The sequence below is a fragment of the Narcine bancroftii genome, chromosome 3 (genome assembly GCF_036971445.1).
Source record: "Narcine bancroftii isolate sNarBan1 chromosome 3, sNarBan1.hap1, whole genome shotgun sequence".
NCBI lineage: Eukaryota > Metazoa > Chordata > Chondrichthyes > Torpediniformes > Narcinidae > Narcine > Narcine bancroftii.
In genome coordinates this window covers 158,228,021-158,251,366 of record NC_091471.1, presented here as the reverse complement: position 1 = coordinate 158,251,366, position 23,346 = coordinate 158,228,021, and the positions used below count along the sequence as shown (strand labels likewise).

The window sequence follows — 23,346 nt, the reverse complement described above, 5'->3', positions numbered from 1 at the left end:
ATGGCATCAATATACAAATCAAACATGGTCTAACTAAATGATGCATGGGCTTGAAGACCAATGACCTCCTGCTATTCCTCAGGGTTAATTAATTCAGTGACCTGCCTCCTTCAATGTCTAAGCCTATCTCTTGTCCTGACATCATTGTGAATTGAAAGAGGAGTAACTCAGGAAAGGGGTTTATATGGTTCTTGTCGACTGATCAAAACCAAGCAGGGGTGACAGTGGCTAGCTTTTCCTTTCCACGATATGAGACCATACATGTAGGAAGGGAATTGTTAGCAATGAGTCAGACCACACTGGTGGGGTTGAACAAGGGGGGAGACTGCAGCAAATTGGCTCCTGCATTACCATTATCTGGGGTGGAAAACAGCCTACTTGCACTGGACACAGTCTTCCCGATTTCAGCCAGAGAGCGGAGGTTGGATTTTTTCGTCTGGTGCCGGTGTTTACGCAGCAGGGTGTAAGTCACCTTCTCCTTCAGCTCCGCTTTCAACAGCCCTTTCACAACTTGTTCGTCGACGATCATCTCTGCCGGGAACATAAATGGGTCAGCAGGGTTGGCGGGGATGAATGGCGCTGAACGCCTCTTCAATTACCAACAGCATGAGAGGAGTGGGTAAGTGTTTCCCTGGCACCTTTGGGACAATCTGAACCAGATCACAGCCAGATCACAACCATACAGCACATTCCTTCAGCTCATCTAGTCTCTGTCCAACTATTATTCTGCCCCGTCCCACTGACCTGCACTAGACCATAACCCTCCATACCCATTCATCCACATCCCTCTCCAAATTTTCTTCAATGTCAACATGGGTCCTGCATTCACCCTCCCACCCCTCTCTGTGTGAAGAAGTTCCACCCAATGATCCCTTTAAGCATTTCACCTTTCACCCTTAACCTGGGTTCTCTAGTTCCAGACTCATCTAACCTCAGTGGAAAAGGCCTGCTTGCATTTACCCTATCTGTACCCCACTTTGGATGGGTTGTTGCTCTTGATAAAGAGGGGCAGAGACAACTTGGAGAAAGTTCCTTTGGTCTACTTGTCCGTGCAGGCCATCAACTGCCCAAAATATGGGAAACGAATGCAGCGAGTAGCAGAAACAGTGAGAATATGACATTGTCCAGTGACATTGGTCATTCTGGGATGCTGGACAACCACTTGGCATCAAAACAGTGACCATGTAATCTTCCATCTCCCCCTGAGAGGGTAGCCAAGGCATCTCCTCAGCTCTGCACAGAGCAGCAGTCTCGATATTTATATTCAACGCTTTGGTTCTGCCCATTGAAGGTTGACCAGTGAACGGAAGGTCCATCGCACTGAGTTCTCTGAGTGACCTGCAGTAGTTTGAAGCTTGTCAGTGGGAGCAAGGATTTAGGGAAAGTGTCTGTGGCTCTGGGAACCCTATCATCCTTCCAAGCCATGCATCGACCTAATGAAATATCTCACCGCTCTCATACCATCACTGGGTCAAAATCCTGGAAACCACCCCTCCACCACCTCAGCATCGCTATGGGAGCACCTTCATTAGGAATGCAACGGACAACTTTCCAAGGGCAATAAATGCTAGCCTTAATACCCAAATCCCAAAAATGTCTATGGAAAGAGAGCATGAAAGAGAGAGGGTCAGAATTGGAATGGGAAGATGGTTGACAGTCCTATCTTTCCTCTAGACCAGGAGCCTGTGGAGCATGTTGCCCTATGGAGGGTGGGTATTGATTGGTGGTGACCAAACCAGGGACCTCCTCTCACAGAGCTGTCTTTGGTGATGCCGGATCTGGTTGATCTCCTGGTATAATTTCAATCTTCACAATAGCACGGAAAGGAATTTCCCAGAGTATTTTCCCTCGGTGTGTTTTTTTCCCTACTTCATGGCATACGCAGAGAGGAAGGAGGGGTGGTGGGTAAGTGTTCCCCTCCCTTATGGCCTGAGGCAAACCTCTACATTGCATGCTAACAGTAACATCCCGAAATATGACTCATCACACTGGATATGTGAAGGAAGCTTACCCACAATCTGAGGGAGAGTTGAAGCCTCCAAATCTAGCATGACTGTTCCTTTCTCTATACAAGTCCGGAGTTCAAATAAGCTGTGCAGGGAGAGAGTGGCCACGTGTGGCTTACTCCACCTCTCGCCACCTTCTTCAACCTTCTCCTCAAATTTGATCCACCTGGAGAACAGAAAAGGAGGGACAAATATGGTCACATCACATCCATTATGGGAAAGATAGTGGTTAAATTGTCAGAGCAGCAGCTGGAAATTTGGCCTGTTGGTTCCCAGACACAGATTGAAATCTCACCATATGAGCTTCAGAATGTTGCAAATTACACAATCTGGAATTAGAGGAGAAACTAATCTCAATAACTGAGCATGTGACAATTCTGGACTGTTGTAAAAAAAAGATGTTTCCCTACTGTCAAGTTCAAATTCAAGTTTATTGTCATTTGATGACATATACAAACAGCATTTTCCCAGACCAGGGTGCAAACTCATAGGCATACAATACACAGCACAAAATATTCACGTATATACATAATGATATAATTTAAAATAAATATATATATATATATATTTTGGGATGATTTACTTGGTTACAGGATACTGTTCATCAGTCTCACAGCCTGTGGGAAGAAACTATTTCCCAGTCTGACAGTCCTGATGTTGATGCTCCTGTACCTCCTTCCTGATGGTAGTGGGTTAAAGATACTGTGTGCTGGATGGAAAGAGTCCCCTTAATTTTTTGAGCAATATTTAAGCAACATACCCAGTGAATGTCGTCAATAGAGGAAAGGGATACCCTAGTGATATTGGCTATTTTGAGGATCCTCTGTATGGACCCAGTCTGATCTTTGGGGTAAGAAATAATCTCCCCTTAGCCCATCTGGTCTATGCAAGTGTTCTCCAGGTTATGAATGTCTAACTTATGGTCTGGATGAGAATGAGCTCTCACAATATTAATAAATTCAAAATAAAATTGGGTGACATGGTTAGCGTAGCTGTTAACACCAAACAATTATAGCACCAGTGGCCTGGGTTCAAATCCAGTGCTGTCTGTAAGGGGTTGGTACAATCTCCCTGTGTCTGTGTGGGTTTCTTCTGAGTGCTCCAGTTTCCTCCCACCTTGAAAAGACGTACAGGGTTTATAGGTCAGTTGGTGTATTTTGGTGGCCCTGGCTTGTATGTCAAAAATTTTAAAAACTTAAAAGTCAAATGTTCATACATGCATTCATTCCTACAAATGGCAAATCTAGTTTCCTCTCTATTTCTACTTTGAGTAATTATTCTTTCTTATCAGTTTTGTGTGGATTTTGATGCCATTGATTACAGCACTGGTGGATATAGACATCATGTCCAGTAATTTTTGTATTTTCAGACCCAAGACAAAACTGAATTATGAACATCAAAAAGACAACAGACCCATTTATTAACCAGAGATGGCCTGTATTTAATGTTTAATTTTTAAGTACAGCACAGTAACAGGCCCTTCTGGCCCACACACCTGCCCTGCCCAAATACAGTCATGTGAACAATAACCAAATAAGACCATACATTTTTGGAGGGTGAGAGAAAACCAGAACACCCAGAGAAAACCCACATATGTCCTGGGGAAAATGTACACACTCCTTATTGACATTTGAACCTGGGTCACTGGTGCTGTAATATCACTGCATTAACCACCCTGCTAACTATACCATCTGTAAGTGACTCCAGGTCCACCAAAATGACAACATAGTCAGTGACTTCCTCATCTCATGCCTGAGGATTAATCCTAATGTTCCCATTAATCTGCCCTGCATCTCATTATACTCTAACTCTCTTAGTCAGTCATCATTATCCCGTCTGCAACTGGTTCAGAATGCAGCAGCAAGGTTCCTGACTGGAGTCAAGAAAAGGGAACATATGAACATATCACCCCTATTCTCGCCCCCCTTCTCTGGCTGCCAGTACGGCTCAGGATAGATTTTAAAGTTCTCCAGTTTGTTTACAAAACCATCAATGGACTAGCCCCCTCCTACATCACCGATCTCCTCATGCCAAACTCCACTTCAATACCCCTCAGATCGGCCAATTTAGGGCACTTGGTTGTTCCACATCCAAATTGCAAACTCAGGGGAGATTGCACCTTCACGATAGCAGCCCCCAAACTGTGGAACAACATTCCTCCCTCCATCAAATCAGACCTTTCCTTTAACTCTTTTAAATCCAGGCTGAAGTTGTATTTTTATCGCAAGTTTTTGGAAGTGATTGTTGATTGTTACCATGTGGTATGTACAATTCTGAACCTTGGATACCTGTTGTAACTGCATTTTAAACAGCTGCTTAAGTTAAGATGTAATTTATGATCTGTACAGCACTTTGGTCTACATGAGTTGTTATTGCTATATAAATAAAATAAAGTAAATTAAACTAATCCTTTACCTACCTCTTACCTGTGGTGCCAAAATAATCCTGCTTTTATTAGGAGATTTCACTGTAAGTTCAACTAGATTCATTCAGAGACAATAACCTTCAGTTGGAGTTTATGAATGAATTAAATTCTCAATCCTTGGCCTTGAGCGTAAAGTGTCAATATTCATTCCATAAATATCTGGACAACTGAAAGCATACCTAGTATTGGTCTTCATTATAATACTGTTTATATTCAGCTGCTCGAACTGGATTAACACACACATGTTAGTGATGTCAGAGATTCTACTTTATAGAAGGAATTTCTCTGGTATATCCTAAATGTCCCAACATTTCTAAAGAGCTGCCTTGGACACCTCAAAGCACTTCACAGACAATAAGATACTTTTGTTATTAACCTTGTAATGTAGGAAAGATGGCAGTCATATTGTACACAAGACACCACAAACAGCAATGTGACAATAACCAGGTAACCTACTAAAGATGATGCAGACCAAGGGATTAATGAGACTAATCATCAGGGAAATGTCTCCTGCCCTTTAAAGGAAGTTAGTGGGAAAAATTAAGAAGGAAATAGAATTGTAGTAGACTGAAGGGGTGAGGGGAAGACTCCTGGAGAGGAAGGTTTGATGATGGTGCCAGTCTTCAGTCACTTTGCCCAGGGATAGAGAACCGTATTGCCCTATCAATTGGTGGAGAAGTGGGTTGGGAAGTCAGTGCCTTGGTGGGAATGGGCTTGAGGAAAATGAAAGTTCTGGACAGGTTAGACTTGGGGAGGGAATGCAGAAATGGGGAAGAGAGGATTGATAATGGGGGTTGGTGTATGAACTTGGGAAGGGAGAAGACTGCTAGTGGCTGATACAGTTATCAATGTTTAGAATAATGCTGACAAAGAAATTCTAGAAGCTTGTTCAAGTTGAGATTGACGGAAAGGAATGTATCAAGTGAATGCACAGCTTTTTGGCCAGAGCAGGGGAATCAGTAACCATAGGTGAGGAGGGAGAGATTTAACATAAACCAGAGGGGTAACTTTTCTTTTATAATGAGGGTGGTGGATGTCTGGAACAGGCTGCCAGAGCATTTTGGATGGTGTGGTGTTGGGCCAAAGGGCCTGTCCCCACACTCTTTGACCCTGAGAAATGGTTTGTTGCCATAATATGCCGCAGTGACTCCATTTTAGATATCATTTCCCTGGATCTGAAGCACATTGAGATGCACCGAGGATAAGTAAGGGTCCATGAAGAGGCAGTGGTAACATGCTCTTACCTGGCAGTCTCCTTCCACTCCATTTCATGCCCATCAATGGCTAAAAGTTCATCCAGTTCTGTGAAGAGTTGAGGGGCGGGACTCTCATCATCTTCCCCGAGAATGAAACGAATCCTCTCTGCAGCTGGTGAAGCTACAGGAGCACAAATGCCATTGGTTACAGTCGAAGGTACATGGTACAGTCAGTACAAGCAACCATTCACTCTCCATTTGCACCTCCACAGATTCTATAGCATGATCGTCAGAAACTGTTGGGCACAGAGCCACTCAGTGATTGGGGGGGGCCACTCAGCATTGTCCTCAAAGAGGATTGGAAGGGAAGATCACGAGGTTAGGGTCCAAGGACATGAAGGCACAGTTGCTCACGGTGGATCGATCGAAATTGAAAATGTTCAAGATGTCAGGAATGGAAGAGTTGTATCTCAGAGGGTTGTAGGGTAGGAGGGGTGTACAAAGATGATCAATGTGGGGGGGTAAGAGGTTGTTATAGAGAGGATGGGGTGATGGGTGTAAAGGGGGTTGCTGAGATAGAGAGGGAGAAGGAGTGAGGGGAGGTAGAGAGGGTGATAGTGGCTGGAGGCAGTTACAGAATTAGGGAGAAATGTAGGGGTAAGAAGTAGAGAGCAGTAAAGAATTGGAAGGGTTTTCTGAGGTCAGGAGGGGCGTAAAGTGATAGAGGTTACATAGATAGGGAGAGATGGATTTCAGAGATAGACAAATGTGGGATTGAAAGGTTTACTGTGACAGGGAGGGATAACGGAGAGATTTGAAAACAATAGGGAATTTGAAGTTGAGCTAAGGTAGGTGGTCCAGTCTTTATGGAGTGGTGTGCAATACACAGATGTGCTTGAGAAACTCAGCAGTTAGCCCCATCCCCTGGTCTCTCTCTTTCCCTGTTCCTCTGTCTCCTTTCCTCTAGCTCTACACCCCCTTCCCTTCCCTCTGCTACACTGGACAACAAATCTTTTTAAAATGCTTGCTTCCTGAAATAAAAATTGAGGATTATGATACACAACTTTGAGCCGAACGCAAAGATAATTTCAGATTTGCTGTATTACGTAGGAAGTTGGAGAAACATTAAATTAACTTTTATTAAGCATGTTTAATCGCGTAATGACGCTGACACATGGAGTTAGTTCAACTGACCTAAGAATGTTTTGCCACTGATTTTCATTTGTACTCAGCATCTGATACTTCTTGCGTCAGTGTCCAACAATAATCGGCCAGCATTGATAGATTTCATTTGCCATGTTACCACTTTTCCATTGTGGCAATGTCCTAGTGAAACTTTCCACCATGTTCGTCACTGACTGAACCAAGATCAACAGGAAAGATGTCCAAGTATGAAGGCAGAATATCAATGTTCAATGACATGTGGCACTTCGTGGTTTTGTGTGCTTGAAGCATGTTGTCAATCAGCTGGATGTAGTTTGGTGCTCTGCAGTTGCCAAGAAAATTCTCAACCATGTCTTTAAATGACTTTCAAGTGTGCCCAGGCCTAAGACAACATTTGCATATTACCAACTTCTGAGTTCATGCACAGGCATGCTTGGACTGACCGAAACAGCTTGCAAATCACAAATACATAGGTTATATCTAAAATAAGGTACATGATAGGAAAATTTTAAGGTGATTTTCATGATTAGCAACCCAAAAGTGTTCAGGAAGCAAAATCTTCATTGTCCAGTGCTATCAGAGAGCTAACCCCTCCCCCTATCACTTCTCAGCTTTCTTCTCTTCAACCCTCCCACTGCATCCACTTACTTCTTAATCTGTTTTCATCCTCTTTCCCCTTCCCCTTCCTCCTCTCCTCCCAACCCCATCTTTTCCTCAGGTGCCTGCCAGTTTTTGCTTAAACCTCACAAAGAGCTCAGGCCCAAAACCTCGGTTACCTATTTCTTTCCATGGAAGCTGCCTGACCTGCTGAATTTCTTCAATTTGTTTGTGTATTGCATTTGACCCCAGCATCTGCAGACTTTCTTGTTTAACCTCACACAAATGGAGTCCATCTGTGATGCCTTTGTTCACCAGTGCTGAGCACAGGTCTTGACAACTGAGAGGAGAGGATGTGTCCTCTTCTGGGAGATTCTAGAGCCAGGGGTCACACTTCAGAAACAAAATGTTGTCTAGTTAAACATGGATATGCTGAAAAAAACTCAGGTTCATGAATCTTGGAATTCTTTTCCTCAAAGAGAAGTGGAAGCAGTCTTTGAATATTTTTCATGCTGAGATAGAAAGATTCTCGATGAAAGGCTGAAAGATTAAGGGAGTTGGTAAGAGCATGGAGTTGAGGCAACATCAGATCGCTATGATCTTATTGAATGGCAGAATAGGGTCAAGGAGCCAAGCAAATCACTCCTGCCCCTGACTCATGTCTGAATGAGTTTCCTCAGTGTCCACTGCTTTGGCTTCAGTGGATGTGGCATGGGCAGGCATTCATTCAACATACAAGTGCCCTGAACTGATGGATCTCAGGATGGAGATTGGCAAATCTGGCATGCTGTGTCAGGTTTTCTCCTAGTCAAGAGAGAAGGCCCTGAGGGCTGCTGTTATCTGTGGCAGCATCAAACCCCCAGCAGGGGTCAAAAACCAGCACAAAGAAATTATAAACTAGGTGATCCAGCAGAAGGTGCAGGAGCTTGAAAGCACCAGATTCAAGTACAGTTTCTTTCCTGCCATGATCAGACTCTTAAATGGACTTCCCATCGATAAATAATAATGTCATGCACTGTTTAACTGCACTTTTTGCTGTACTCACACTCTCTGAATTACTGTTACTACACCCTGAACTTTTATTTAATTATTGCATGACTTCAATATGTGTTGACTTACCTGGTTAGCACACAAAACAAAACTGTTCACTGTATCTCCATGACACAACCAATTTAATTCAATTCAATGTAAAGGCTATTCACATATCTTTGCCAATGAAGATGTTCAGAGAGAAATTTACTTTTTCAGATGTGCAAATTGTTTTTGTGAAAGCTAGGAACTTTTTCTGATTCCCCAGAACTCCCGTTGCTCTTGGCAATTTTGATACCACAAAATACCGCTCAAACATGAAACGATCAAGGGGAGAGAGTGACAGGCTGCTAACGTGTTTCCTAATCATGTGGTTGTTAATATTTACTTAAAATCTCTTAAACCCCTTCAAACAAATAGCTCAACATGCCCTTGAATTTTATGTAGGTTTTAAACATATTTAAAGACCTACAACAACCAGTTGGTCTGAAGACCAGTTCCAAACATGTTCCAGCCAGTAGTTTCCCAGGGGTGCAATGTCAAAATGCAGTCAAAAAAAGATACAGCAGAAAAACTGACCCTTGGCCTACTGAGTCCATACTAACTATTAGACACCCATTATGGAATCCACATCTAATAAAGCACCTAAGCTTAGCCCAGGGTGGCCGAATGTACTTAAGGTAAGAACCACACACGATAAACTTTAGATGTTTGAGAGCCGCAAGACATAAAAAATATTACACATGCACTTTACTCTTACATGTTTTATATAAATATTAATAAATTCTTTCTTTCTTTTTCTTTAGCTTGGCTTCGCGGACGAAGATTTATGGAGGGGTATGTCCACGTCTCCTGCAGGCTCGTTGGTGACTGACAAGTCCGATGCGGGACAGGCAGGCACGGTTGCAGCGGTTGCAAGGGAAAATTGGTTGGGGGGTGGGCTCTGCGGTCTTCTTCAAAGGAGGTTCTTCAAAGGAACTGTGAGGTGCCAAGATGCACGGTTGGAGGCGATATCAGCCCATTTATCCCTCAAACAATTTCAAAACACTGTGAAATTTTGACTATTCTCATATTAACTTGGCGTGTTTCTTTTGTGTGCCTCATCTCATGTATTTTGTTACCTGTGGCTGCAATATAGCTGAAGACTTGTCGTACACAATTGATAAGACTGCAGAAGGATTTTGAAAATAACCCCAAATTGGCCTGGGTTAGTAATCCTGGCTTTACAATATATATTCTCAATATCTAAGTCAAAATTCTGGTAGACAGGCAACAGTTAGAGTGGATACATGCATGTAATAATATTCATTAATGCATATAGTTTTTAAACTACAAATTTGTATTGGTTTCAGTAATCAATATGTACACAACATATACACATGTAATAGTCAAATTTTGTGCACCAATTTTTAGGGTAAAATTTAGAGGGTCAGTTATTACACACATAACTTTTGACTACAGTAAATATCTGAGCCATTTGAGGCAAGAGGAGCTCACATGGGTAACCGAAAGGGACTGGGTGGCTGTCCCCGTTCAAGACATTGGGAGCTTAGATGGGTGGGAAGCCGAAGCGTTGGGAGCTCAGATGGGTGGGCATCGGGAGCTCCAGAAGGGGCAGGCTGGGAGCTTAGTTTAGAGGGTGGCTGGGGCATCAGGAGCTCGGATGGGTGGGTGGCTGGGGCATCAGGAGCTCAGGTGGACAGGCAGCCGGGACATCAGGAGCTCGGATGGGCAGTTGGCTGAGGAACCAGGAGCTTGGATGGGCGGGTGCCTGGGGCATTGGGAGCTCGACTGAATGGGCAGCTTGGATTATATTTACACCCTGTTAATCCTACTGCCCACAACACACCAACATGCGCCACAATCACTACAGAGCCAAAATAACTCTGCAAGCCGCACATCCATGTCAAAGAGCCACATGTGACTTGTGAGCAGCAATTTGGCCACCCCTGGGGCTTAGCCTCCGTAGAATCGCACATTTCAGCAGGAGGGAAGAAATCCCTCCACCAGCGACCACCAGAGATCAAATCCTAGAGTTAATTTTTGAAATCTGAAGTTAAACCACCGTACGCAATTCTAAACAGATGCATTCGATTTTACATTGAGATATATTTCCCTTGAATCTTGGTCAGCATGGATAAGGTGGGCCGAAGGACCTCTTTCCATGCTGTAAAATTCTTTGACTCTGTGACTCTGGTTATATAGCACTATAACAGGCCTTAGGCCTATCTCATTCATGCTAACCTGAGTTAGTCCCATTTAACTGTAATTGGTCCAGATCCCTTCAAACCTTTCCTACCCATAAACCGGTCTAATGTGCAACAAAACTTTCCTGGACTCATTTAACAAATTTCACCTCAACCAATGAAGAATCATATTCAGAATTTGTTGTCATGAACAAGTCATGAAATTTGGTGTTTTTTTGGCAGCTTCATAGTGCAAACATACATATTATAACCATCTTACGACCTTACTGTAAAAAATAACATTAACAGTGGACAAAAAGTAAGGAAGTGTTTTTAGTTCATTGATTATTCAGGAATTTGATGGCAGTGGGGAAGAAGCTGTCCTTATGCCGCTGAGTGCTCATCTTTAGGCTCATGTACTTATTCCCCGAAGGTAGCAGAGAGAAGAGGACATGGCATAGGTGGTGGTTTTTGAGGAGAGAGGCTGGTTTTTTAAAGCACCGCCTCATAGATGTCCTCAATGGAGTGAAGTCTGGTGCCTGTGTTGTTGCAAGCTGAATTAACAACCCTCTGGAATTTATTCTTGTCCTGAGAGTTGGCACCTCCATTCCAGGCAATGATGCAATCAGCCAGAATGCTCTCCACAGTACACCTGTAGAAGCTTATGAGAGTCTTTGGTGACATGTCAAATCTCCTCAGACACCTCACAAAGTATAACTGCTGGCAAACCTTCTTTGTGATTAGATCAACATGGAGGCTCCTGGACAGATCCTCGGAGATGTTGACACCCAGGAATTTGAAGTTCTTGACCCTCTCCACTACTGAGCCCTTGATGAGAAGTGGGTTCCTTTGAACTTTGACAGTCCCAGTCGATACAAGGGAAATTGAAATCACCCATTATTATGACAAAAATCCACCTGTGATCTCTTTGCATATTTACTTAGCTAATTCCTGTTGACTATTGTGGAGACTATAGAACAATCCCATCAAAGTGAGGAAACTTATTTTGATCCACTCACACATATATCCTCACAATAGCCTCATTTGGATGATCCTCCGAAAGTATCTGCTCTGCATACTGCAGTGACGTTCCCCCTCACCAAAAACACATCTCCCCCTCCTCTCTCCCCTCCACCTCTATCAATTTAAAGTTTGAGCTTATATTCATCTGATCGTACATTTACAACCAGATGAAAGTGTTTTTTCAGACCACGGTGCAAACACATACACAACACAGTACATAATAATCACACGCATACATAAAATATAATATAAATAATATGGAATTATTTTCCTAATTTTATTTATGAGAGACCCAAGGATACAGGATACCATTCATCAATCTCACAGCCTGTGGGAAGCTATTTCCCAGCCTGGCAGTCCTGATTTTGATGCTCCTGTACATTCTTCTTGATGGTCGTGGGCTGGATGGAAAGTCTCCTCAATCACTCTGATAAAGGTTGTCATTAGAGGAAAGGAAGACCCCACTGATCTTCTCAGCTATTTTGATTATGTCCTATATTGATTTCCAATTCAATCCTTTGCATCTACCATTCCACACAATGATACAACCAGACAGGACACCTTCAAATGTGCTCCTGCATAATGCTGTCAGGATGGGGGGCCTCCTTGGAAAGTGTCAACACTGCTACACCTTCTTGACTAATGAGGATGTGTTGTGGGCCCAGGATAGGTCATTTATCCTTGAATATCGCTAACGGGCTTGTCACATCTGTACCTCAAAACAATGAGCTGCCAGTCTCCTGCCCCTCCTTTAACCACGTTTCTATTATGGCAAAAATATCCCCAGCCTTATGTAGCAACCCATCCCTGAGCTCATTCACCTTACTGTCAAGCTTCTTGTTTTCAAATAAATGCAATTTAGTCCACCTGACCTTTTCCACACTCTGATTTGTTCCTCCTTGTCCTGCTACTGAACTTGCTCACTTCAACTGTGAAGAAGGTATGAAAAAATGTGGTGTCAGTTGGAAATGCAAAACCAGGATTTCACCAGTTTAGCCCCAATGCAAACAGGAATGTTCCATCATATCTGGGAGCTCCATTGTGGATAGTGTGATCTAAAGAACCCATTTCTGTGTTCTACAATTTGTTGGCCAGCAGGTATCAACATTGGAGAAGCAAAAGATCAACATGATGCTGGAATCTGCTGACAAAGGGATGTCAGAGAGACTCAGCAAGCCAGGCAACACCCAGGGAGAGAAATGAACAGTCACCTTTTTGGATTGGAGCAGTGCACAGAAGTGCTCAAGGAACTCAGCAGATCAGGCAGATCTTCACAAAGTGTAAAATCACTCAGAACACAGTCCTGATGCTGATGAAGAGCATTAAGCAAAGATTAACTGTTCAAGGTGCTCTACCTGTGCCAACTTCTCTTCTCTCACCACCATTTGGGTCCCCAATCAGTCCTTCCAAGTGAAGCAACACTTCACTTGTGAATATCCAAGTTTCATCTACTGCATCTGGTGCTCCTGTTGAATCTCCTCTACATTGGAGAGACTGGGCATAGAATGCTGCAATCGCATGAATCTCCAAGTGGTCACCCATTTCAATTCCCTGTCCCATTTGCTTGCTGACACACCAGTCCATGATCTGATGCACTGCCAGACTGAGACCACCCATAAATTGGAGGAACAACACCTCATCTTTCATCTAGGCACCCTCCAACTGGATGGCATTAACATCGACTTATCCAGTTTCCGTTAAACCACCCCCCATCCTCGTTTCCCTCCCACCCCTTCTCCTTTCCTCTTGTCTCTCTCTTCCCTTTTCCCGCTGCCTCCTTTCACAGAGCCAAAATCAATTCTCACCTTTCCGCTTATCATATCCAATTAACCTTTTGTTTGTTGGTCTGGACTCCTCCTCCCATTCTTCCAACCTTCTCAGACTTTGAGACCCCTGTCTGCCTTTTTCTTATACCTTGAAGGGCTCAGGCCCGAAGCGTTGATAGTATATCTTTATCTCCTATGGTCGCTGTGTCCCTCCAGCATTTAATGTGTGCTATTACTACAATCACAGCATCTCCAGACTTCCGTGTTTCACCCCTTTAAACAAGGGTAGCATGGCATCATTCACTCAGAATTGCACCATGACTTCTGCTGAGATTTCTGTGCTCACGTCTCCAGTGTGGGACTTGAACTCTGGACAGAATTAAAAGCCACAGGATGGAAAAAAAACCCATCAAAGGCCAATTTGTCCAACTCAGTCTGTGCAGACTGTGCAGTGTCAGCCCCTCACTTCTGGCTGCACTAAACATTTGACCATGGCTCCTTGAAGAGTTAATTCATGGGATTTCCACGACTACCCTTGTAAACACCTTCACTCATAAATCTTTAATGAGTTCTCAATTACAACAGACCTCCACATGTATTCAGATGAATAATTCATTATATATTTCAAGTGCAAACAGTCAACTATTGTGTGTGTAGGGGTGATGGAGGGGGGGCTGAATTCTGACCTCTGCTGGATGGTTTGCTCATACACCAGAATGGGTTAGTACTTGAGTCGGCGTCATTGGTCCCGTCCTGCCCGCCGAGTTTGCGACGGTTGCCAGGAGGCAGCTTCGGCGTTGCTAGGCCGCTCCTCTGCGGAAAGGCTTTTAACCATTTCCATATAGGCCGGCGGCCTGGGCAAGGAGGCTTCGTCCGTGAACGCGGCCCCGGGATCAGTTGGCTCATTCGTGAAGTGCCTCTTTCACCGTGCAGATTCTAGCCGCCCTGGATTTTCATCCCCATCTGGCAGGCAAGTGGCCCCTGACTGGTTTCCCCATCCCTGAAGGGTAGTCATTCCCGTCCCCAACGCGTTCATGGTGGACACCCTTCCGACAGTCTCTCTCTCCTTCGTTCTCCCATTCAGTCCCCGTGTTCCCTACTTTTTACAGCCCTGTGGACAGCAGTCGTAGATCTCCAGATATGGTTCGACCTAAAAGGGGAGGCAGGCCTCTTCAGCCCGGTTAAGCAACCTGCATAGGAGAAGGACACTCCGATATAAAACCTACGACCCAAGGACCACGCTGCCACGTCCCAGCTTACTTGGCCATGGCACACGAACCATGGGTGTAAAGGATAGGGCCAGTACTGCGCACACAGCACTCCACCTAAAAGCTCCTTCGCTCAGGCCCGAGGACATGTCCATGTCCTCCCCCTCAAAAGATGCACAAAATCTCAAGCTAGCATGCTGGAACATCAGAACCATGCTAGACAAGGCTGACAGCCACCGACCTGAACGTCGGTCTGCCCTCATTGCACATGAACTCCTCAGACTCGACATCGACATAGCCGCTCTCAGCGAATTCTGCCTTGCAGATGTAGGCAGCCTCCAAGAACACGGCGCGGGCTACACACTCTACCGGTATGGCAAGCCTCAGGCTGAACGATGCCTATCTAATGTTGGCTTCATGGTCAAGAACTCCATTACCTCCAAACTCGAAAACCTCCCGACAGGCCACTCTGACCGGATCACGTCCATGCAACTCCCCCTTCAAAACAAGCGACGCATCACTCTCATCACTGTCTATGCTCCAACCCTTCAGGCGGAACCAGCAGAAAAGGACAAGTTCTACACTGATCTGCGCAACCTCATCCAATGCACCCCTACAGCCGACAAGGTTGTCATCCTTGGCGACTTCAACGCTCGTGTCAGCAAAGACTCAGAAACCTGGCCAGGAATCCTTGGCAAGCAAGGTGTCAGCAAGTGCAATGACAACAGGCGCCTCCTGTTGGAGCTCTGCGCAGAACAGCGGCTTGTCATTACTAACACCCTTTTCCAGCAGAGAGACAGCTTGAAGACTATGTGGATGCATCCCCAATCCAAACACTGGCACCTCCTGGACTACGTTCTGGTGCGAGGAAGAGTCAAACGAGATGTGCTCCACACCAGGGTCATGCCCAGCGCGGAATGCCACAATGACCACCGGGTTATTCGCTGCAAGCTCAAACTTCACTTCAAGCCAAAGTTCAAAAACAGTGGAGCCCCCAGAAAGAGGTTCAATGTTGGAAACTTGCAGTCAGACGAGATGAGAGGAAATTTCCAGGCAAATCTCCAAGCAAAGCTCGAAGATACAAACTGCCTCACGGACACGTCTCCTGAAACCCTCTGGGATCAGCTGAAAACAGCCATACTGCAATCCACTGAAGAGGTACTGGGCTTCTCCTCCAGGAAAAACAAGGACTGGTTTGACGAAAACAACCAGGAAATCCAGGAGCTGCTGGCAAAGAAGCGATCTGCCCACCAGGCTCACCTTGCAAAGCCTTCCTGGCCAGAGAGAAAACGAGCCTTAGGTCTCGAATGCAGCCATCTTCAGCGCAAACTCCAGAAGATCCAAAATGAGTGGTGGACTAGCCTCGCCAAACGAACCCAGCTTAGCGCCGACATTGGCGACTTCAGGGGTTTTTATGAGACACTAAAGGCTGTGTACGGCCCCTCACCCCAAGTCCAAAGCCCTCTGCGCAGCTCAGACGGCAAAGTCCTCCTCAGTGACAATCGATGGTCAGAACACTTCCAATCCATTTTCAGTGCTAACCGCTCAGTCCAAGAATCCGCCCTGCTCCAGCTCCCTCAACAATCCTTGAGTCTAGAGCTGGATGAGGTCCTTACCCGGGAAGAGACATATAAGGCAATTGAACAACTGAAAAGTGGCAAAGCAGCAGGTATGGATGGAATCCCCCCCCAGAGGTCTGGAAGGCTGGCAGCAAAACTCTGCATACCAAACTGCACGAGTTTTTCATGCTCTGCTGGGACCAAGGAAAGCTGCCTCAGGACCTTCGTGATGCCATCATCATCACCCTGTACAAAAACAAAGGTGAGAAATCAGACTGCTCAAACTACAGGGGAATCATACTGCTCTCCATTGCAGGCAAAATCTTCGCTAGGATTTTCCTTAATAGACTAATACCTAATGTCGCCAAAAATGTCCTCCCAGAATCTCAGTGTGGCTTTCGTGCAAACAGAGGAACTACTGACATGGTCTTTGCCCTCACACAGCTCCAAGAAAAGTGCAGAGAACAAAACAAAGGACTCTACATCACCTTTGTTGACCTCACCAAAGCCTTTGACACCGTAAGCAGGAAAGGGCTTTGGCAAATACTAGAGTGTCTCGGATGCGCCCCCCAAGTTCCTCAACATGGTTATCCAACTGCATGAAAACCAACAAGGTCGGGTCAGATACAGCAATGAGCTCTCTGAACCCTTCTCCATTGACAACGACATGAAACAAGGCTGCGTCCTCGCACCAACTCTCTTTACTATCTTCTTCAGCGTGATGCTGAAACAAGCCATGAAAGACCTCAACAATGAAGACGCTGTTTACATGCGGTACCGCACGGATGGCAGTTTCTTTAATCTGAGGCACCTGCAAGCTCACACCAAGACACAAGAGCAACTTGTCCATGAACCACTCTTTGCAGACAATGCCGCCTTAGTTGCCCTTTCTGAGCCAGCTCTCCAGCGCATGACGTCCTGTTTTGCGGAAACTGCCAAAATGTTTGGCCTGGAAGTCAGCCTGAAGAAAAATGAGGTCCTCCATCAGCCAGCTCCCCACCATGACTACCAGCCCCCCCACATCTCCATCGGGCACACAAAACTCAAAACGGTCAACCAGTTTACCTACCTCAGCTGTACCATTTCATCTGATGCAAGGATCGACAACGATATAGACAACAGACTCGCCAAGGCAAATAGCGCCTTTGGAAGACTACACAAAAGAGTCTGGAAAAACAACCACCTGAAGAAACACACAAAGATCAGCATGTACAGAGCCGTTGTCATACCCACGCTCCTGTTCAGCTCCAAATCATGGGTCCTCTACCGGCATCACCAACGGCTCCTAGAACGCTTCCATCAGCGCTGTCTCTGCTCCATCCTCAACATTCATTGGAATGACTTCATCACCAACATCGAAGTACTCGAGCTGGCAGAGTCCGCAAGCATTGAATCCACGCTGCTGAAGACCCAACTGCGCTGGGTGGGTCACGTCTCCAGAATGGAGGACCATCGCCTTCCCAAGATCGTGTTATATGGCGAGCTCTCCACTGGCCACCGAGACAGAGGTGCACCAAAGAAGAGGTACAAGGACTGCTTAAAGAAATCTCTTGGTGCCTGCCACATTGACCACCGCCAGTGGGCTGATATCGCCTACAACCATGCATCTTGGCGCCTCACAGTTCGGCGGGCAGCAACCTCCTTTGAAGAAAACCGCAGAGCCCACCTCACTGACAAAAGACAAAGGAGGAAAAAGCCAACATCCAACCCCAACCATCCAATTTTCCCTTGCAACCACTGCAACCGTGCTTGCCTGTCCCGCATAGTACTTGTCAGTCAACAACGAGCCTGCAGCAGACGTGGACATACCCCTCCATAAATCTTCGTCCGCGAAGCCAAGCCAAAGAAAAGAAAAAAAAAGAACAGGAGAATAGGGAGCAGAACAAGGGAAGTTTGGAGGTGGCAACTGGTATCAAATGTAAATCCATCAACAGTATGTCCCTGGCAGGATTGCCCAGAATCCCCAGCAATTAAAGATTAATATTCCAGACAGTGAGATCCAAAGTCCAGGTTTGTTCGTTCAATGACCTGACCTGGGATGAGCACATTGACACAACGGTCAAGAATGCCTCTACTTTCTAAGAAGAGTAAGGAAATTTAACATGTCCCCATGACTCTCAACTTCTACAGGTGCACCGTTGAGAGGTGAACTTGGTGAATGTATCATAGCATGGGATGGGAGCTGCTCTGCCCAAGATCGGGAGAAGCTGCAGGTGATGATTGCACCTCAGAACATCACAGAAACTTCCCTCCGCTTCACGGACTCCAGTTTCAGTACATATCCCGTTGTCTGGGAAATGCAACCAACGTACTGACGGACCCATCACACCCCAGACACAATTCTCTTCTCCCTCCTCCCATCAGAGAGAAGGCTCAAGAGAGTGAAAGCACTTGCCCCCAGGCTCCCCTATGAAGCCCACTCTCTAATGTTGCCTGTTGCTAATTGATCATCTTTTTCTTTGTAATCCTCCACTCTGTAATTTTGCTCTTTACATGGCTGTACGAATGTTAGAGATAAGAAAAACCTTTTCTGCTGTACTAAGTACAAGGTGAAAAATAAACCTAAATAGTATTGTGACATTAATTTCAAGAGTGACCACCATTCTAAGATCGGTGATGACCACATCCCTTCAACGTACGTCGGACCCAGGGTTAGTCATGACAGCAAAACTGTAACTCTGCTCAGACGTGATGAGTGGATCCCTGTCTCCTGGTGCGAGTGGCTTGTGTGATGCCACAACCTGGCCTTACAGAATCAGGATGAAATGATCTGGCGAGGGTGCATCACAGGCAGTCCAACCTTTGTTACTTTCTTCACAAACCTCCACGAGAATTGAAATAGTGAAAATTAAATGTGGGAGATAGGTGGGTCATTTTTGAATGGGAGGGAGAAGGGAGGCAAAAGTTAACTTCCAGGAATACAGAGAAGTGCTGGAGAAACTCAGCAGGTCATGTGGCATCAAATTGGAAGAAAAGGGTAACTGACGAATCATGCCTGAGCCCTTCGTCAGGAATGTTCTGCGAGTACATCTGCAGGTTTTCCTGTTCAAACTCAGCATCATTTTCAGGAGTACTTTCAGGCACGTGAGCTTTCAGAATTGGCAATGCTCTCAGCAGATCGTACCACCCGAACATTATAATTCCTCGGCATCCAAACAGATCACACACAAGTGCAAGCAGAGGGCATGCAGAGAGGCTAATATTTTATGGAAAGAAGCTCACAATTACAAACTCACTTTTATCTGGTTGCACCTTTCCCAAAGATTCAAATGTTATTCCTCTGAACACAACCCGCTGGAGGAACTCGGCAGGACGAGCATCATCCATGGGAGAAAAGGAATAGATGACTTCTGAGCAATTGTATTTGGCTTCAGATTCCAGCATGCAGTCTCCCACCTGTCTCATGTTATTTAAACTGTGCTAGACTGGAAGGACCAAAACCAACCAATGAAATTACTGAGGACCAGCCCCCAGCAATTGACATTACTGAAGACCAACCCATTACTAGGTGTGGCACAGTTAGCATAATGGTTAACACAACACTATTGCAGCACTAGTGACCAGGGTTCAAATCCCGCACTAAGGAATTTGTATGATCTCTCCCTGACCTGCATGGGTTTCCTGGAGGTGTTCTGGCTTCCTCCCACCCTCCAGAACGTACAGGATTGTAGGTTAATTGGGTGGCACAGTTTTCAATGGTCTGAATTGGCTTCTACTATGTTGAATTAAAATTAGAAAAAATTTTGAGAAATTAAAAATTTGTGGAAGACCAGCACCCATCATTGACATTATTGAGGACCAACCCCTAACATTCATTTTAAATATGACTTACCTCCTCCAAAGGAATTGCTTCCCCCACAAATCTCAGGTCCACTTCTCCATTTCCACCAACCACTCCCCTTCTCACAGCTCCTTTCCACGAAGTGTCCGAGATGCAACACTCTTCTCTTCTCTTCCCACCCTCCAGGGGTCCAAACAGTCTTTGCAGCTGAAGCAGCCATTCACCTGCACTTCTTCCAAGGTAGAGTACACTGCCTTCAGTGCTCAGAACAATGTCTCTGATTGGCTGGAGAAGAGATCAGGTGACTCTGATCTGCAAAATGTCTCTCACCATTCCAAGGTCCACCCTGAGTTCACAGACAGCTACTCCCACTCAAGCCCCTCAGCCGCCTGCACAGTTTCAAGGACCAGCTCCCTGTCCATGCAGGGGCATCAAAACCTTGCAGGCTCAGAGGCTTCCAGAATTTCAGCATTCCTTCCACATTCCGTCAATAATTACTCACTCTGCTTCTTCACCTCCTTTGTTACCAGAAAAGTCGCCTGCATTCAATCACCCCTGGCTTCCATCATCACAGATATCTTCCCTCCTCTCCACAATGGCTACCTCATCTCCAAAGTTCTTGAGAGAACTCACCATTTCATTTAATTTCATATTTCCAGCATCTGAAGCATTGGGATGAGCTGGACTGATCCCTCCTCAGAGCAGCACTGGAGACTGCAGAGGCTGGAATTTGAATGAAGCACATTCGGCTAGAGGAACTCAACAGGTTGAACAGCATCCACGGGAGAGAAAGAAAGGTTGACGATTCAGATCAGAAGCCTTCATCAGCATCTTGATGAAGGATTCCTCCAGCAGATCTAAGGCCTCTGCTCAAAGTCTGCAGACCTGAAGCCAACCCTATATTGGGCTTGGTTTTATTTCTCAATGTGCACCCAGGGAGAAAAGAGTTGAGGTATAGTGTTCTACTTCACAGCAGAGTGATCCCATCTGTGTCTTCCAGACCCCCAGCCCAACCTCTGAATGGAAATGCTTCTCAAAGCGTACTCATGCCGCTCATACTTCTCACAATAGGGAGTGTTCTGTCACTCAATTAACTTTCCCTAAACTGTTCTCCCCAAGTTCCTGCCCACTGACCCTGCATTCTACCCCTCACTCACCCACTTGGGGGCCATTCATGGTCACCAATTATCCTCCCAAACCAAAAGTCTTCAGGGTGTGGCAGGGCATTCAAACTCCACGCAGGCAGGACCCGAGGTCAGGATTGTACCCAGGAGCTATGTGAAAGTGACACTACCTAGTACTCTGCCATCCTGTCCCACTGAAAGAAGACCCATTCTATATTCTCCATTTTAAGCAGGAGAATTAAAACTTTCCTCTCTGCCAATGCAGCCAGTGCAGCTTGTCCAATCTCCTCCTGGTCCAAGTGTCACAGAGTGCAGAACTGGTCCTTCAGACCCCATCCTCCATACTGGTCATCAGACACAGAGACACACTAAAACCATTTTCCTGCACTCTGCCTGTAACTTCAATGCCATGGCATTTAGGGCACTAACCTAAATACCGTTTAAATATTACAACTCCCTCAGACAGAGATAAGAATCAAATGGAATCCAGAAAAGAAAGTACTGCAGACACAGAAGACTGCAGAGGCTGGAATCTGGAGCAACACCCAACCTGCTGGAGGAGCTCAGCGGGTCAAACAGCATCCATGGGAGAAAGATAATAATGGTTGACATTTTGAGTCTAGATGAAGGGTTCCAACCCAAAATATCAGTCATCCTTTCGCTCTGACTGATGCTGCTCCACCCACTGAGTTCCTCAGGCTTTTGACCCTTTATTGAGGCTGGGGTGAGAAAGGGAAACACCAAACATCAAGTCAGTTGGGGGGGGGGGGGGGGTGCAAGGCAGGGATGGAATAGGCCACCAGACAATGGAGTCATCCACCTTCTGGTAAATACTCTATCATTTCAGCCACTCCTCTTGTTCTACTCCCTCTCCCCTTCCGCTTTAGTTTTGATAAAGGGTCCCAAACCGAAACGTTGACCGACCCTCCCTCCCCGGATGCAGCCTGACCCGTCGAGTCCCTCCAGTTTCTCCTTGTTTGCTTATGATGACAGCATTGGTGGTTCTTGCACCTCCTCTTCAAGAAGACCAAGAAGTCATTACATCATTTGAATGTAGGGCTGACACTGGAGAAGGCCATTTGGCCCTACTTGTTTCTGCTTTCCCCTTCAACATGGCTTAACTTTCCACAAACTCCTTGCCCTATCCTCGACTCCAGCCCAGACAGAAATCTGTCAATCTGGGCTTTGACTGAGCGAGCGTCTCCACTCCCTCTTGAGGAGAGAATTCTAACCATTCACCATATTCTCTGGGTGAAGAAGTGTCTTCTCATGTCAGCACATCTGGCCCCTGGCCCAGGGTAGACCAGTCAGGCAGAAGCATCATTTTGGCAGCTACCCTACCGAGCCCCACAAGAACTGTGTATCTTTCAGTGAGATCAGCGCTGAATCTTAGTGCATGAAAACTGAATCCCTGAGGACAGCCTGGAGTCAGTCTAATTAACTGCACAGCAACGCAGTCATTAAAATTTAATCTGCATTACAAAAGGCAGTCACAGAAAGGACCTCTGACCTCCGAGTAGCTTAAATCCCTGAAATTCCACTATGAATACTGTATTGACACCAATCCCCTGTTTATGTCACAGCCCAACCGTTACATCAGTTGTCCTTCACTAAAAATAATGGCAAGGGTGTGGCCACAAAACCTAAAGACTGGGATCAATCTTTGGGAATGTGGCTCTCGTCTTTGGAAAGGAGGTAAAGACTCCCTGGAGGACTTTTGGAAATTTAGGGGTCTGGCACCAGAGGTTGACTCCAGCTCGGGGGGCAGGGGGTCTTGACCCACAGTGAGAAAGATTGAGAGGCAATCAGGTCCTCAGCTCTGCCCATGAGTAGGCAATGGGTAGATATTTCTGCTTGTGGCACTTTGTCCAATAAATTCCCTCAGGAATCTGGGGAATCTTTTCTGCCTGTGAGGCAGCAAGAATGTAGAGCTTGTTGTCATCGGAGATGCTGGAGACAAGACAGAGAGGGGTGGAGAGGTTGTGAACTTAACAGAAGAGAGAGGGAGGGTTAGTCGTGAAGACCTTTACCTCAGGGAAACAGGCCCTTCAGCCCAATATTCATGCCAATGAAGGTGTCTACCCAAGCCCATATCCTTCCAAACCTCTATTATTGGGGAAAAGACCACGTCTGTTCATTTTATCTGTGCCCCTCATGATTGGACAGACCTCTATAAGGTATCCCCCTCAGCCTCCTAGGCTCCAGGGAGAAATGTCCCAGCTTATCCAGCCTTTCCTTAGAATTCAAACCCACCCCCACACCCCCCACCACCACCATTCCCA

At 45.7% G+C, this 23,346-nt stretch overlaps 1 protein-coding gene across 8 annotated transcripts in view; it reads right to left on the bottom strand.

Annotated features, from left to right (window-relative positions):
* LOC138757761 (electrogenic sodium bicarbonate cotransporter 1-like) overlaps positions 1–23,346 on the bottom strand; it is a 148,290-nt gene that overhangs the window by 91,215 nt on the left and 33,729 nt on the right. For 6 of the 8 annotated variants that reach the window (XM_069925588.1, XM_069925585.1, XM_069925591.1 and 3 more), the window contains 3 exons: positions 5,676–5,808; positions 2,012–2,172; positions 352–531 (listed from right to left, as the gene is read on the bottom strand). In XM_069925588.1, the coding sequence (XP_069781689.1) occupies positions 352–531; positions 2,012–2,172; positions 5,676–5,808 (474 nt within the window). The remainder of the gene's footprint in view (positions 1–351; positions 532–2,011; positions 2,173–5,675; positions 5,809–23,346) is intronic. The other 2 variants (XM_069925589.1, XM_069925593.1) reach the window with 1 other exon arrangement.